The 16,024-nt window shown below is 35.7% G+C and overlaps 1 protein-coding gene across 1 annotated transcript in view; it reads right to left on the bottom strand.

Moving 5' to 3' along the window:
• PCNX4 (pecanex 4) overlaps nucleotides 1-15,346 on the bottom strand; it is a 16,465-nt gene extending 1,119 nt beyond the window's left edge. The window contains exons 1-9 of the mRNA XM_015823821.1: nucleotides 14,629-15,346; nucleotides 14,245-14,424; nucleotides 12,777-13,288; nucleotides 11,643-11,743; nucleotides 10,186-10,308; nucleotides 8,761-9,124; nucleotides 7,216-7,319; nucleotides 4,408-5,462; nucleotides 1,433-1,619 (exon numbers count right to left, since the gene is read on the bottom strand). Coding sequence (XP_015679307.1) covers nucleotides 1,433-1,619; nucleotides 4,408-5,462; nucleotides 7,216-7,319; nucleotides 8,761-9,124; nucleotides 10,186-10,308; nucleotides 11,643-11,743; nucleotides 12,777-13,288; nucleotides 14,245-14,424; nucleotides 14,629-15,320 — 3,318 coding nt within the window. The 5' untranslated portion in view covers nucleotides 15,321-15,346. The remainder of the gene's footprint in view (nucleotides 1-1,432; nucleotides 1,620-4,407; nucleotides 5,463-7,215; nucleotides 7,320-8,760; nucleotides 9,125-10,185; nucleotides 10,309-11,642; nucleotides 11,744-12,776; nucleotides 13,289-14,244; nucleotides 14,425-14,628) is intronic.
• Nucleotides 15,347-16,024: the final 678 nt, after the last annotated feature.

The following is a 16,024-nucleotide window of genomic DNA, read 5'->3' on the forward strand; positions in this document are numbered from 1 at the left end:
CTTAGCAACATAAATTTTGGGCTCAATTGTGGTCATAAGCTGAGGTCTACCTGTGTAGCATTCCCTCGGAAATCTGCATGGCTCCCACCCTGATGATGTTCTGAAAAGCACTAAAACTGGGATATTGTCCAGGCCTTCAGTTGGGAAGCTGGTGAGCCTGTAAGATTTTGTATTATTCTTCAAGTTTTGTTTTGTTTTTTTTCCTTTGGATGCATATCATCTGTTATGTCAGTCATTTTATTCCTTGGTCCCAAATTATTGTTACAGTGCTTTTATCACAGAGATAATCAGTTTGAGGTTCCAGGCCACAAACAGAAATCTGGAATTCTAAAAGTCTCTAAAAATGGTTATCAAATTGCAATTTTAATTATGATAGAGGTGGGTAATGTCAAAACAGGGCTAGAGAGTGGTCATATTACACATACATAATCCATTTTAGTACAGATTGTCCTCCATTTACAATCATTCATTTAACTGTTCAAAGTTGCAATGCTGCTGAAAAAAGTGACTTACAACCATCGCAGCATCTCCATGGTCATATCAAAATTCAGACACTTGGCAACTGCATGTATTCAAGATTGCTGCAGCATCCTGAGGTTGCATGATGTCATTTGCAACCTTCCTCAGGGACAAACAAAGTGAACTGTGTGATTTGGTTCACAACTGTGGCAAAATGGTCATAAAATCAAGGTTGAATCGTTTAATGACTACTTTGCTTAGTGATGGAAATTCCAGTCTCAACTGTGTTTAAAGACAAAGACTACCTGTATGTCATGATCCCACTTTTTTTTAAAAAAAATGCAGCCCTCCAAAATATAAAGTCCCTCAGCCGAGAAAAAAATTGAGCATCTTTGTTTTAAAAGATTAAGTACAGGAATTAACTAAACAATATTCATACAATGAAACTTTAAACCCTAAAAAGACACCTAGAACATAACTTAATATGTTTTCTGAAAACAAAGCAAATGATATCAACTGCAAAGGCAAATTCTGAAGTTGGAAGTGACACATAAGCAGTTTTTCTCTAATGGGATTCCACAAGAATGAATGTCACAATCAGCTGTGGATATCTTAATCACTAGGCAGATTTTTAATGAAACAGGTCTTAAGCTATTTTGTTAAGGAATTAACATTAATAAACTAATTATTTACAGACTTTTCCAGAAACAAGTCCTCCATTGATACTTAGCTTTGCCATCTAAATCCATAATGAAAACATTAATTAATTAATTAATTAATTAATTAATTATGCCACCTATTCCTGAAGGCTTTTTGTTTATACTAATAGAGGGCTAGGATCACAACACCAGCTTGACAAACAACTACTTGACAAACAGCAACAGAAAACATATGTAAGTATTGCCATTAAATTCAAGAATGGAATAAGTGGTATATTAGTGAAAAATCCACTTAAAAGTCAGGAATCTCTTACCATATTTGGATCATGCCCCAAAGAAAAAAGATATGGCGTTTCTTGTAAAACAGCTTGTGGCCATTCCTTTTCAGACACCAAACCAATATACCAGTCATTTTCATATTCTTCAAGATAGTTTAGCAGCTCTTTAAAATCTTCAACTGGACCCAGGCTTGCTTTATCAACCATAAGCTTCACTGTATATCTGATAAACACACAACACAAAGAAATATATAATGAAAAAAGCAGAATAATTCTAGAGATATATCTGGAGAATAGCCTCTATAATGATATATAAGTGGTTGGCAGATCTATAGTAGTAGGTTTAGTTATCCACTTGATAGACAACTTATCAATTTGACAGATAACATCTCTATCATATATGTTTGGGGCCATATATTGCAAGCATTATGAAGGCAGTCATACAGCCTCCAACTACTACTGTTAATTCAAATCCAATTTCTCAATATTAAGATCATAATCTCCCATGAATTCCTATTTTTAGTCTTTTGATGATAAATTTTTGTTGTTATTTGGCCAGTAATTTCAATCACTGGCTCTAGAAAGCAGACTAAGTTACAATCAAATTTGTTGATTTGCCTTTAGCAAACTGAAGGTATAGAGGTTTGTACATTATAACATATAGATTAGCATGATATGGAAGTTCACTAATTATAGCTTAGCTGACTGCCATAACCTAGGGCAAAATGTGAATCAGATCGTTATTAATTTTCTTCCAATATGTTGACTTAGCTCTCCTTTTTCATTAAGCATTTATCAGGCAGCACATATTCATCTGGTTGGGCATGGCATTTTATTTGCTAATCTAAACACATCAAAGCAAAATTTAAAATTGTTTTGAACCTGCATGATTTTCTAACAATTTCATACCGAGAAGACATATTAAAAATTCCTCCCTCCTTGAATACTGGAACAAAGTTAATACATGTACCATTATTTCAAACCAAATGGTCTGGACAGCAATAGACTGTGGAGTAGATGAATAAGATAGTGCATTGCCAAGTGATTCTTGTGCGTAATTTAAAAGTGATATTTTATAATCTTTTATTGAATTTCACTAGGCAAACTTGAGACAATTCACATTATGTATCTGCTGTTTGTATATTGCACTGAATGTACATACATAACAATCTGCCTCCTAGCTGAGGGTGTGCATAAGGAACTATTGACTCTTATGCAACACTTTTATTTTCTTGCCACAACACAGGTAGTCCTTGAGTTGAGTGTAATGGAGCCTACGAATTCCACTCGTAACTCAAAAACTCGCAGTGAATCGCGTACCTCAAACAAGATCACTCCCTTGCTCATTAAAACGCACATGGCTCGTTAAGTGAACATGAGGTATCTCAGGGTGGGGAAGACCATGTAGGGCCTAGTGATGGAAAAAGGCCCCCAAGGCCTCCCCAATGCACTAAGATACGTCATGCTTCCCCCTCCCTTCCTGCTGCGCCGGATTCACCTGGAAAAGATCCGTCTCCTCTCTGCCGCGGTTCCTGCTGCCGCCCAGATCTGAGGCCGGGGGACGCTTCTGCACCCCCCGTGGCCTGATCCGGGCTCTGGAGGCCTTTTCCAGGCTGCTGGCGCCTGGATCTGAGGCCGGAGAATGCTTCCGAAGTCCCCTGCAGCCCAATCTGGGCCCCAGAGGCCTTTTCCAGGCCACTGTCACCCAGAAACAGGCCGCCGCAGGGCTACGTAAGCGTTCCCTGGCCTCAAATCCAGGCAGGCAGCGGCCTGGAAAAGGCCTCTGAAACCCGGATCAGGCTGGGGGGGCACAGAAGCATTCCCCAGCCTCACATCCGGGTGGTAGCGGCCTGTAAAAGGCCTCCAATGCCCCGTAGGCATGTGGAAGCGTCCCTGGCTTCGGTTCCGTTCTCTGTTGCAGAGAACAGAGGCCTAAAGTACCATGAGATCACACAAGATCACACGTTACTTTAGGCTTCCATTCTCTGCGAATGCACCGAATGTTTGGAGGATCTCGATTTTCGCAGAGTGAGTATTGAAGGCCTGGTGCCTAGGGAGACCCAGGCAGGGGTGGAGAGGGAGGGAATAACCAGAGTGAATGTTGCAGAGCCATTGTGGTTGCTTGTAAGAGTGAACGACTGCCGTGGTGCTGCAATATTCATAATTTCAGAACTTGCTCATAAGCTCTAGGGGGCACTCATGACGTAACTTTGAACGAGTGTTAAGTGAACGCTCGTAACTCGGGGATTACCTGTATAAGAAAACTTTGTCACTGAGAATTTCAGGAACACATTAGTGAGATTTCATTACAAAGCAATAGCTCTTCTGCTACAGCATTATAGAAACTGATCTCTTAGAATAGTTATTTTAAAAATTCACCAATACTAACTTTTTGTAGCATACGACACTGCTCTCTCTCCTGTTCTGAAGCTTTGGAAGCCTTTGACAGTTTACTTTTTTTGACTTAATGAGCAATACTATTTTCAGAATGCCCCTTTCCATTCTAGCTGTAAGGCTTTTACAAAGAAAATATACCTGAAATACCAGTCCGTCCATTTCACAAGGTTTCTGTATTACCTATAAAGTACATCCTTCCAAATCAAAATCTTAACTGGGAGCGTTTATTAGCATAGAAATGCTATACATGGAAACTTTTTGGGATTGTCTTCTCATCTTTACCTTTGGCCTCTGACAGACTAACAGGGACAGCCAACTCATAGACCATGATCCAGAAACACCTCTCCTGGATCATATGTAGGATATATGTTTCTTCAGCTGGCAGGATCTAGCTGGCCTTGTCTAGGCTTAGATATTTACCAGGGATGAGGATGATCCTGATTAGCATGTGGATAGAGGACCTCTAAGAATTCTAAGAGTGAGAAACTGTAAACTGAATGTTTGTGTCCCTGAAGACACTAAGAGACAAATTTGACTTGTATACCTTTTATATGACTATAAATATAAGGCACATATTTGTTTTATAGCCAGAATATTATTCTTAGATAAATTACCTGAATGTTTTTAGTGTTAATTGATATAACTCTTGATTTCCTATTAACCAGTCCACACAGACTGACCATGGAAGGCTTCCATTGTAGGCTCTGAAAATATGACCAGGAGATACAACAGTATCCTCTAATCCAAACATTGCAATGTAACAGGATAAGGCACTCTGGACATACAAATCCTTCAAAGCAGTGTCTTTAAAAAGATCTTCGAGTAAATTCGAAGGGTTTTCTTTCAAATGAAAAAGGTCTAGCTGGCGAAGTAAAAAATGATACCACTCTACTGGAAACTTCTGCTTCATCTGATGGAATTTGGCAGCTGATAATGGCGCGGTTCTCCATTCTTCAGGAATGCTTAACAACTCAGAATAGAAGTTACTGAATTTAATAGGGGATGAATCCATATTTCCCCACTGTTTTCCAGCATCTACAACAGGAAGACCGAGAACAACTGTTTTATACAGTTTATTCACACTGGCTACTTCAAGTACTTCATCATCTGTAGTATGTATTTCTACTGAGCCTGGAAGAGAATAGAAAGGTCTTGGTGAACCACCTTGTGGTACTGTGACATTTGTTTTTAATGTTTTTTTGCTAGGTTCATCATCAAAGAGATTGCTATCATCAGTCCACTCTTCTGTAGATTCCACACTGAGTCCATCTTCCTCTTTCCATGAAACTGGTCTTTCTATTGCTTTATTTAAAACTTCAGATGGTCCTGCTGAAGAGTACTCCTGTTGGGGTTTAGACATCTTTTCAAGAGTTCTAGGTGTTTTTGACTTCTTATAGCAGTACTGAACTAGCATCCATAAGAGTACTTTTATGAAGTCTTCTTTCAACTGCTTCCGATTTTCAGGGGAATCAATTATTCCAGATAAGGTATTTTTGGCATCTGAGTAGAGTTTTACAGGAAGAGCAGCACAAGGTGTTAAAATATTTCCAAAATGAGGGTTGAGGGAGAACCTCTTATTATGTTCCTGATGTTCAAAGGCCATCGCAAAAATATCATCAACTCTGTGAGCTTCAGCAGTATGACAGGAGGTTTCCTGTAATTCTAAACCCTGGATTAAAAGGGGAAAAAAAAAACCACCCAAGGGGTTTCAAGTACTTGTACAGACACCAAGCAGCACAATGTTTCAGATATAGGTTGAATGCATACAAATTTACTGAACCATACCAAATCTTAATATTGAGGATAATATTATTTACTTCTTGATTTGGGTATCACAACAATCTGGAATTAGAAGAATAAAAACAATGTAGAAGAAGAGGGCGGAGCAAAGATCATGTTCCTCATCAGCCAACCAATGCTAACCATTTAAGCCATACTAACACATCATGCTCCTTTATTTATTTATTTCTTTGTTTCCCATTTAAACCCAGAGCAAGGGTTTAGATTTGTGCTATGATTTGCTCACAATAAATAAGGCAGTGCATAATTTAAAAATGATTCAGAAAAAGCATTCCAATCTTGTACAAAAACAGTTCCTCTGTGCTATTCATTAAAGTCATCCAACTTTTTGAGGATTTAGCTTAAACTTGCAAAAAGGTGCTGCTGTTCTAAGAAATTTGCTTATTAAAAATAAAGTGATGTTTAAATGACACCAATTCATTTTCAGAGTGTGCACAACTTTACAAAGTATCTCAGTATCAACTTATATGGGACAATTATGAGAATCAGTAATGTTAGATAACATTCTTGCTCTGATTATCCAAGATGACTTTCAAGATGTGTTTGATTACTTTTATCTGGGACATTTTCACTAGAGAAATGGAATTAAAAATGCTAAAATACAAACAATGACAATTTGTAATGAGTCCCATATCTGATTCCTTCATTTTTCATAACACAAAAGGAAAGTCAAGCTGGAAATAGTGGAGAAGCAAAAAATAAAGAGAAAAAAAATCTTCTGTTTTTATCTTCTTTTCCTCCATTTCTCCAAGTAAGTTAAATAATGCTACAAGGGTTATTAGATAGGAATTTTCTTTCTCTACACAGAGAAGTCAGAAATTGGAACTGCAGAATTATTCTGTACCACTAAACTAAATCTATCCCCGACTTTCTAAGAATAAAAATACATCACAATTCTATATTATTATACAGTAATAATAATTAAAAGTATAAAGGAGCAGTAAATATAGTGAAAACTGCTAAACAGGCAATTGTAACCACATTAAGCTATAATGTAGACTGGAATGATTGAGGCATAAGAGAATGCAATATTCAGGCGGGAATTCTTTCATAGCTATGAAGTACGCTGGACCAGTTACTTTCTCATATTCCTCTTTATGATTATTACAGATAAGTGAGAAAGCAACACAAGCCTTTGGAGGAAGGAAGGATAAAAGCATAAAAGACTGAAGCGTGGAGTATTATGATTAACTTTCATCCATCTATCCAAGCTCTTTCTAGAAGATACTCCCTCCCATCACCCCATCTATCGGACTTTCATTCCTCCCAATACACACTGTATGTATTTGTTTTGGTATACTTTATTGGTTCTCTAGCCCAATGGTGGCACCATTTTGGCTAGTTTCTGAACATGGATATTGAGAGAATAATAGGCTACTGTATATGTAGTCAGAAAATACAATGACCTCTTAAATAGAAACTAGTGAAAATGGCTGTTGTTTTCGACTTAATAGAAAATTGAATCGCTTTTAAGTGAATCAAGTGAGCTTTTATTTTCAACTCTTCTCAGTTATATTAGGCAGCTAGTTCATATATGTTGTACATTTAAGAAATATGGTAACTTCTACTAATATATAAAAGAACTACAGCAGAAAAGCACATGCTTTTTTAATGCTACTTGCCTTGATATTAAGACAACAGTAAGTGTAGCCTCTTTCTAAAACAAGGATCCATATTAATCTGTCTTGAAAACGGCACAAGTAGTGGGATCCAGGTGAACAGAAACCTTTGGAAACAAGAATCTCAAAATAAGGATTAGCTTTTACTCAAGGATATTTTGATCTACACTGTCCTCATTTTAATAAAAGTTAATCACATAATATAATAACATGATGGAAAAGAAGTATATAAACAAACTAGATTGTATTATGGATTCAGTTTAAAACCACTATGTGAAGCTTATTATAGATATGAATTCTAGATGCATTTTTTCAGATATTTTACTGCTTAGAAATTTTAATAAATGTGGTGGTTTTATAACACGAACAGAACCTTATAATTATGAAAATGCTATTCCTAAAATATCCCGGTGACAAAAGAATTAGTGACATTTTGATAACTATATAATTTTCAGGTATTTCAGCTGGAGTTTAATAAAGTTTTGTAATTTTCTGCAAAATATTAATTACAAATATATATTAAAATAAAACTCCACTATTGTACATAATATAATGTTACATCAATTCTCTTTCTTTGATATACTTGCAGAGGTCATTATTATTATTAAATTTATTTGCCACTCATCTCACAATTCGAAGCAACTCTGAATGGCTGAGGTTAGGGAAATATCACTGCATCAGTAAATTTCCAGTCATGCCCAAACTATCACAGCTGAAAATCTTAAATTTCAGAATAGCCTAAAAGTGAATTCAAGAAACCTGCCTTTATGTCTTGAAAATTAAATAGCCTTTTTAGGACTGCTGAATAAGAAGAGTGCATTCTCTTGCTACCATTTTTATATGTATCAAAAACTTAATTCTACACTGCTGCCTAAACTGATAAAATATGCTCAGCCTGAATATATAAAGTGATGAAATTTATTTGCCACCCATCTCACAATTCGAAGCGACTCTGAATGGCTGAGGTTAAGCATACCTAATCAAGAGTCCCATTAAAGACCAGAGTGTTGTTTTTTAAAAAAATAAAAACATTTTTAATTCCCTCAGCATATAGCCCCTAATGATCAGGCTACTGCTTTTAGATCTCTGGATAGTTGTGGAAATTTCAAACATCTCTTTTTCTTCTCTCTCCAATCATTACAGAATCAAACCCATCACCTACATTGCTGCATTGGGTGGACTCTGGGCTAATTGCTATCATTCAGCCAAATTACTCTTAGGATTTTGTTGTAGAGATTAAATTGGATCAGGGAATACATGTAGGCTATCTTGAGCTCATGGAACAGAGATCTGATATAATCTACAAGCAAACCAAAGCATCAGTTTAGTAGTATAGGAAGAAATTCTATTTTCATTTCTATGATACTGAAATTTCACTCAGATTATATCAGCAAATAATTTCCTACATCTATGATATTATTACACAAGAGCCTGTAAATCAGTCCTGCAGTGTCTAGAAACCTGCAGCAGAGATTCCTTTGCAGATAAGGGTAAGTTCATGGATGCTAGATCAGTTGGTCTCATGAGCAGAATCAATTTTTAACTTACCTAACCTGCCTGTTGAGAATGCTGATTGCAATGCAGTCCTTAAACTTGGAATCATCTGTTGATAATATACAGCATCAGGACCTATGCAGGCCATCACGCCCACAGGTCCTGGCCAGCTTCGGACTGGTCTTGGAAAGCCTATCAAAAATATTGGGAGACTAAAAAGTGATAGCAAGGGAGAAGAAAGCAATGAAGACAGCATTATGATGGCCAATACAATTGGAAAGAAAGCAATGTTCAGTGTAATCAGAGTAGCTGTGGATTTCCGGCGTTGTTTTTTTTCTGTCCACGATGTCAAGAGAACAGTAATGGCAAACTGCAATTTTGAAACAAATTGAAACAGCCGACTCCGAATAATTCCAACCTAATAAGAGAGAAATAGCAATAATGTTTTTCCTTCATTTATATGCTTCTTTTTTCTAAAGCATTTGGAGTGTTCACGAAAGACCCTGAACTTGCATTAGTGAAGCAGCTCAAGCTTTCTGAACTTCGATTGAAGAATCTGAATTGATTTTGAAGGGAGGGTAAAAAGAGGAAATTAACTTTGCCAATAGAGAATGATATGAGGCTGCTTTTGAAAAATCAGAAGGTTTTTCCCAGATTAACTGGCAAATAAGCATTATGACAGATGTCCTGTTTGTCAATATGTCACAGAGTTTAATTCAAAGTGAAAGTCTTAAACTTAAGATTTGAATAGTCTAAAACTTGACCAAAAATGTATCAGTTATGCACACCTACATGAATCTGCCCAATTTCAAAAATAATCTACTGGAGGCCTTGCTCAGGTGATTATGAAGAACAGGACAGTTTTATTGATACCAGAATAATTACAAGTATATTGAACTATTCAAGCCTTGTTTTTGAGTGGCAGATTTATTTTTCTCAGCAAACAACTTAAAACTTTACTACTTTACATTTATTTCAAATCTGAATGGAATTCAACATCATACTAAAATCTCTCGGCTAGCGCAACAAGATCTATTTTCCCTTTCTATCCCTATAACCTGCAGTGTGCTGTCAAAGTCTATTCCAGAGAAGAATGCAAATTATTTGGGATTCTAGAAGAAAATCATCTATCATCCAATTCAGCTAACAAAATCTACATTTGCTAATGAAATAATAGAATAACAGAGTTGGAAGGGACTTTGGAGGTCTTTTGGTCCAACCCACTGCTCAAGCAGGAAACCCTATACTATTTCAGACAAATAGTTTTATCTCTTCTTAAAAACCTCCGCTGTTGGAGCACTCACAACTTCTGGAGGCAAGTCATATTAATGGATTGCATTCCACTATTGTATTTTTTTTTAAAAATAGACTTTTTATCCAGTAAATTCTAGTGTAGTTCCCTATCATTTTGGTTCTAGTTTGTTTCTCAAATGGGGGTTCAAATACATAAGTAAAATGTGATAAATAAAGGCGTTTTACCAGTAAGAGTTTAATTCCTGTATCAATGCTTTTGTTCCACCACAGATCAGTTGTGAACACCAGCAACTGCACTGCAGACACTACCACCATATCCAAGAGAGCATGCTCTGTATCTTGCCACACCTAAAACAAGTATTTTTTGCAGTTTAATTATAGAGATATAAGCTACATTTACAGTTTACGATTGATCAAACACATAACCATTTTTTCAGAACAATAAAACAATATTGCCTACTGGCTTCTCCAGTTTCTAATTTCAACATGTGAAAATACATGAGACTCCATATTGTTAACAGAAGAATAAGAACATACTTGGAGAAGAGAATAAATGAAATATATAGGAAATTTGGGATACAATTCTGCAGACACAGATTTACATAACACAAAGTCTCTCTCAAACTGGGTTTGACTCCTGATGGTTTCAAGGATATTTCCACTGAGTTTCTCATGGACATATTGAGCTATAGAATAAGACATTGGCTTATTCCAATATAGGCAGTCCTTGGTTAATAACAGTAATTAGGACTGGGAACTTTATCACTAAGCAATGTGATTATAAAGTGTGACGTCACACAACTGCACTGATTTTCAATGGCAGTTCTGCTACTTCCTGCTGTGGTTTTTTTAGGTGCAATGTCACAATTGCCATTTGTAACCACCTGCCAGTTTCCTCATTGACTTTGCTTGTTGGAAGCCAGCAGTGAAAGTCACAAATGGCAATCAAATGACCACAAGATGCTACAACAATCATAATTGTGAGCTTGTTGCCCAGCACCAAATTGCAATCACATGACTGAGGGGACACTGTGATGGCCATGATTTTGAGCCCTGGCTGTAAGCCTACTGGCTTAGCACTGTTGTAACTCCGAATGATTGCTGAACAAAAGGTCATTAACTGAAGGGTACCTGCATGCTTTTAAATTTCCCCATCTAAGTAACAGCCTTTAAAATCCTAGGTGGTTTCCCCATACAAATACTAATTAGGATGACCCTTTCTAGAATCCACATTCAGCCAAGTTTCAGCTAGATGTGGCTGCCTGCTATGGTGTGCATTTGAATATGCTTCATTAAAACAGGAATTTACTGAGCTGAGTATAATGCATCTTGGCCGTTAATGGAATGTTATTGTATCAATGTTTACCAAATGCTAAAAGCTTCTATCTACACAGTCATTCTAAAAACATATCCTTTTGTATTAGTGTCCAAGCCAAAAATTGCCATGTTTGAGGTCAAGCAATGATTTATCTAATAATGCTACCCAAAACCCTTTAAGTAGAAATGCTTAGATTTAATACTGGTCCTGACATACAGAAAAAACATTCTCTACAATTTTAGTTTCACGGGATCAAGTAATTTCCAATTAGAATGAGTTCTCTTATTTTATTTAATACATCCAAATGGTTACATTGCAAGGTATTGGGTTATCTTATAAAAAGCATAAAATATTTGACATTTACCATTCTAAAGCTTCTTGAAAATCCAATGGAAATATATACGGATGAAAGATGATGTAGGGAATTGTCTAGGGAAAGAAATGCTATCATAGCAAATGGTGACACTGAAATTACAAAAAAAAAAGGTACAGGAATATTTGTCTTATACAAAGAACTATGTATAAAACCTTCAACTGCATAAATAGCTCTATTCAGTTTTTATATGCTCCTCTGATTTTTATTTTGTTTCTAATTTCTCTTTGGAATTCTTTGGGAAGATAAAAAAAAGGGAAGCAAGTAAATACAAGATTGAACAATTTATAAAGTTTTCTCATGTTCTTATTTTCTTACAAATGTCACTTATTGATGGAACAGTGGAATATATATAAACTGCCAAATAAATATAAGTGATGCTCTCTAGTGAATGTAGTACTTTGGAAAAGGGAAAATTCTTTCTGGCATGCAGAATTCTAAAATCATTTTAATCATTTCATTACTCGGATCTTTCGATTTCAGAAAGCAGTATTGAGTCATAATCTAAATTCAACATATAAATGCTCAAATCAAATAAACTTTAGCTCCAAACCTGACATAACATCAAACTATTACTCTACGACTAACAACTAAAAACCAGTAGATTGAGGAAACTGCAACATTTTAAGAATTGAATAATATATTGTTACATATTTGGTAACAATTTTCCTTTGCATGGTTAATAAATGAGAAGTCAGATGACCTAATATTTTTCAAACAAGTTAGTATTTTTCCATGAACTATAACTAGCATTGTCTAATGGCCAATATCATTTCCCACATGTGAAATGCCTCAGAATTTACATCATCTGTTTGCATATGATAAATCCTGGGTGCATAAACTGCTCACCACCACCACCACCCAAATCAAAGTTTGTAGGCAAAACCTTCAGTCTCTCCTCAGCTATTAACCATTTTCAATGTTAGATTAAACTTAAAACTATTAAATTTTAAGATGGGGGAGGAAATCAATTTCAGAAAAAGCACTAGTTTGGAAATATGCTTTTACTCAATTTCTGATCTGATCATCACATTACCCTTGCTCTATTAACATATTTCATACATTTCATAAGATGCATGTTATTCTTCGTGCATTTATATAAAAGAGGAAATTGAGATTTCTTACCTAAAGTGAGTAAAATCTTTCTTAACGTACCAATTTTCTTGAGGTTCTTTTCCTTCTTTCCGGATACATTCATTGTCATTAGGTCTTTTGGGTAAAAGGGATTTCGGAACAATCCAAACAAATACACTGTTTGAATCTCTCTGAGAATCCATACAACAAGAAGCAATATTATTAATAGGTAACTAATAACACCTTGGAGGCTAGTCTTGGAAAATGTCTGAAAACCAAGGAAGGAGTGCAATAAGCCAGCTTCCAGAAGAGCAAAAGTCAATACAATGAAATAGAATATTAATTCCCTCCATACAAACTGCGTTTTACAGGAAGATGTGTTTTTAAATTTGCTGGAAGCTAAATAGCTGATCATAGTATACTTGAAGGTTAATCCAATCTCATTTAGATTAAGACTTAGTATGAATCCACATCCAGTCATGAACAGAACCACACCAAGGGTGTTAGGGATGAAGTAAGATGCAATAGCTGTTCCCAAAGAAATGATAAACATTGCTAGCAGCCTGTAATAAGAGAGAGAAAAAATATGTATGAAAGAAAGAATTTATACAAAGAGTTCACCTATTTTCACTCACTTTTTTCCTACTTTATTAAACCCACCACCCAGAGCCACTCTCTGAGGGAGATGGGCAATTAAGCAGTATGAAATATATATACATACATACATACATACATACATACATACATACATACATACGAGAAACAATTTCTCTTTCTATAAAATTCTGCCCATTATATATAATGTGGTGACATCATGCTATACATACAGTATTGAAGGTACAAAGGCCTGCAGCTTTAATATGTAAAGTATTCAGAAGACATCTTAGCAGCCCTCATAAAATTACACAATTGGAAAAAAAAACTGTATAACTCTTTATTCAAATAAGAATCCAAGTTACAGCATCCACAATAGAAGACTTTTCAACTTCTGCATGAACATAACCAGTTCAGAGAAAGTTTATATCTCCTATGGTAATTGGTTTATCTATTCCACTGTACTATTAGGAAGTAATCTACAGTCTAGGACTCAGGACTCAAGACAAGGTAGGATGCCTGCATTTATCTGAGAAGATATATAATGTATAATGTATAAAGATATATAACTGAATTACAGTGCTTTCTAAAGAATGTCAGCATCTTTAATAATAATTTGTGAAAATTTCATCAAACAAATGTGGTGTTATGTTTATTCAGGCTGCTATTTGTATAAGAGGCAATGATTCGTATGTGTGGAATATAATTACTGAAATCACCAGAAAATAAAATGTGGGTAATTTTACCTGATTTCACTAATGGATTATTCTGCTTCTCAATAATAATATGACTATGAACTAGTCATAATCCATGAAAATTTATGCCAGAATAAATACCTTCACATTTTAGATACGACAAGGTTTTTTAATTGTGGCTAACATCTTAACCATCTGGAAATACTGAAGTTATATAAAATAATGTTTACCTTACATTACTTGACATAGGTGAGCCCCCTAGCCCAAGTTCCAACACTTGTTCCATTCCCCAGAGAAAAAGTGCATCCAACGGAGGCAGAATCCCCAAAGTCCATAAGACAGGCAATGACAAAAATATAATGTGCATAACCTGATTGATCAACTTTAAAGCTAGAGCATCAGCAACAAATCTAAATGGAAGTAGAAAAGAATATTATTTCTGGAATGGAAAAAAATGAAATGGAAAAAGATTCAATATGGCTCTGCCAACATTTCATTGTATTATAAATCTATATCTATCTATAAATAAGGCCAAGTCCATCAAAGAAGTTAGTTACAAAGCTATATCCTTTTAACAGCACTAATCATTATTTTGCAGTTTGTATATTTTTTACCTGTGAGCAAGATCCACTGCTATGAAGACAAAAATGTAGAATGGTCTCATAAGAGGAACAATTTCACATGTGTCCAGTGCTTGATAAGTAGCAGTCTCTGAAGCGGTGTTAACAATTAAGGAGTATTCTCCAATACACACCGTCAACCATCCAAATATGAAGATCACCACAGTTGTTCCAATATTATCTCCGTACAAGGAGGCAATTCTGCTTGGCAGCAAATACCAAGTCCCTAAGCCACACAGTACTCCAGCAACAAGTGAGTGAAAAAACACATTAATTATATATTTTTTGCCTGGAATAATAAATTTGATTGTCTCTAAACCTATACAGCTAGAAAACTCCCACTCATCTTCCTCTGTTAGTATATTGTGGACATGCATTCTTTCTACAGGTGCAGTATTTTGCCTGGCATACAAGTTTATTCCTTGAACAATAATAGCTGCAACAAGCATTAGTCCTCCAGAAAGTGCAGCTGTATAATAGTCTTGCAGAACATTTAACTGATACATAAGTGTTCCAATTCCACCTAGAATCCATGGTATCAAGAAGAGAAGAATCTGATTCAAATAGACGTAAGAAGGTGCACAGTATCCAAATTTAAATTGAGGGCCACCCAAAATGGTCTGTGGAAATCGCTTTAACAGGAATTCTTGCTTATGGTCATTCAATAGAGGCACATCTGGGCCCATAATTATTTACTCAAATTTTGACTGAATCTCATTTTTCTAAAGAAGAAAGGGAACAAAAAAAAGAGAAAGCAATTTTACCAAAAATGCACTTTTGCCAAAAATGCACATATATTGCCAATAAAGCAGTGTTTTTTTTAGAAAACTGTCTTACTTTAAATATCAGAGCATCTGTAATTCATTCTTTTAAAAACCCAATGGACCTCTACTATATTGCTTTGTCCCAAATCTACAGAATACAGAATAACAGAGTTGGAAGGGATCTTGGAGGTCTTCTAGTCCAACCCCCTGCCAAAGCAGAACATATACCACTCTGGACAAATGGCTGTTCAATATCTTCTTAAAAACTTCCAGTTAAGGAACACCCACAACTTCTGAAGGCAAGCCATTTTCTCAGTCAGGAAATTTCTGTTTAGGTCTAGGTTGAAACTCTCTTTGATACATTTCCATCAGTTACTTATTGTCTTGCCCCCAGATGCTTTGGGGAATAGATTGTCCCCCTCCCTTTGTGACAGTCTCTTAAATATTGGAAGATTGCTATCATGTCACTCCTAATCCTTCATTTCGTTAGACTAGACATACCAGTTCCCACAACCTTTTCTCATATTTTAGCCTGCATTTTCATTCCATATTATGTATCATATGTTCTTGAGAATTACCTTTTCTGTACTAATAAAGTAAAAGCTAACAAGATAGCTACTCTATAC

This window comes from Protobothrops mucrosquamatus, unplaced genomic scaffold (genome assembly GCF_001527695.2).
Source record: "Protobothrops mucrosquamatus isolate PMUCROS unplaced genomic scaffold, P.Mucros_1.0 scaffold2004, whole genome shotgun sequence".
NCBI classification, from domain to species: Eukaryota; Metazoa; Chordata; class Lepidosauria; order Squamata; family Viperidae; genus Protobothrops; species Protobothrops mucrosquamatus.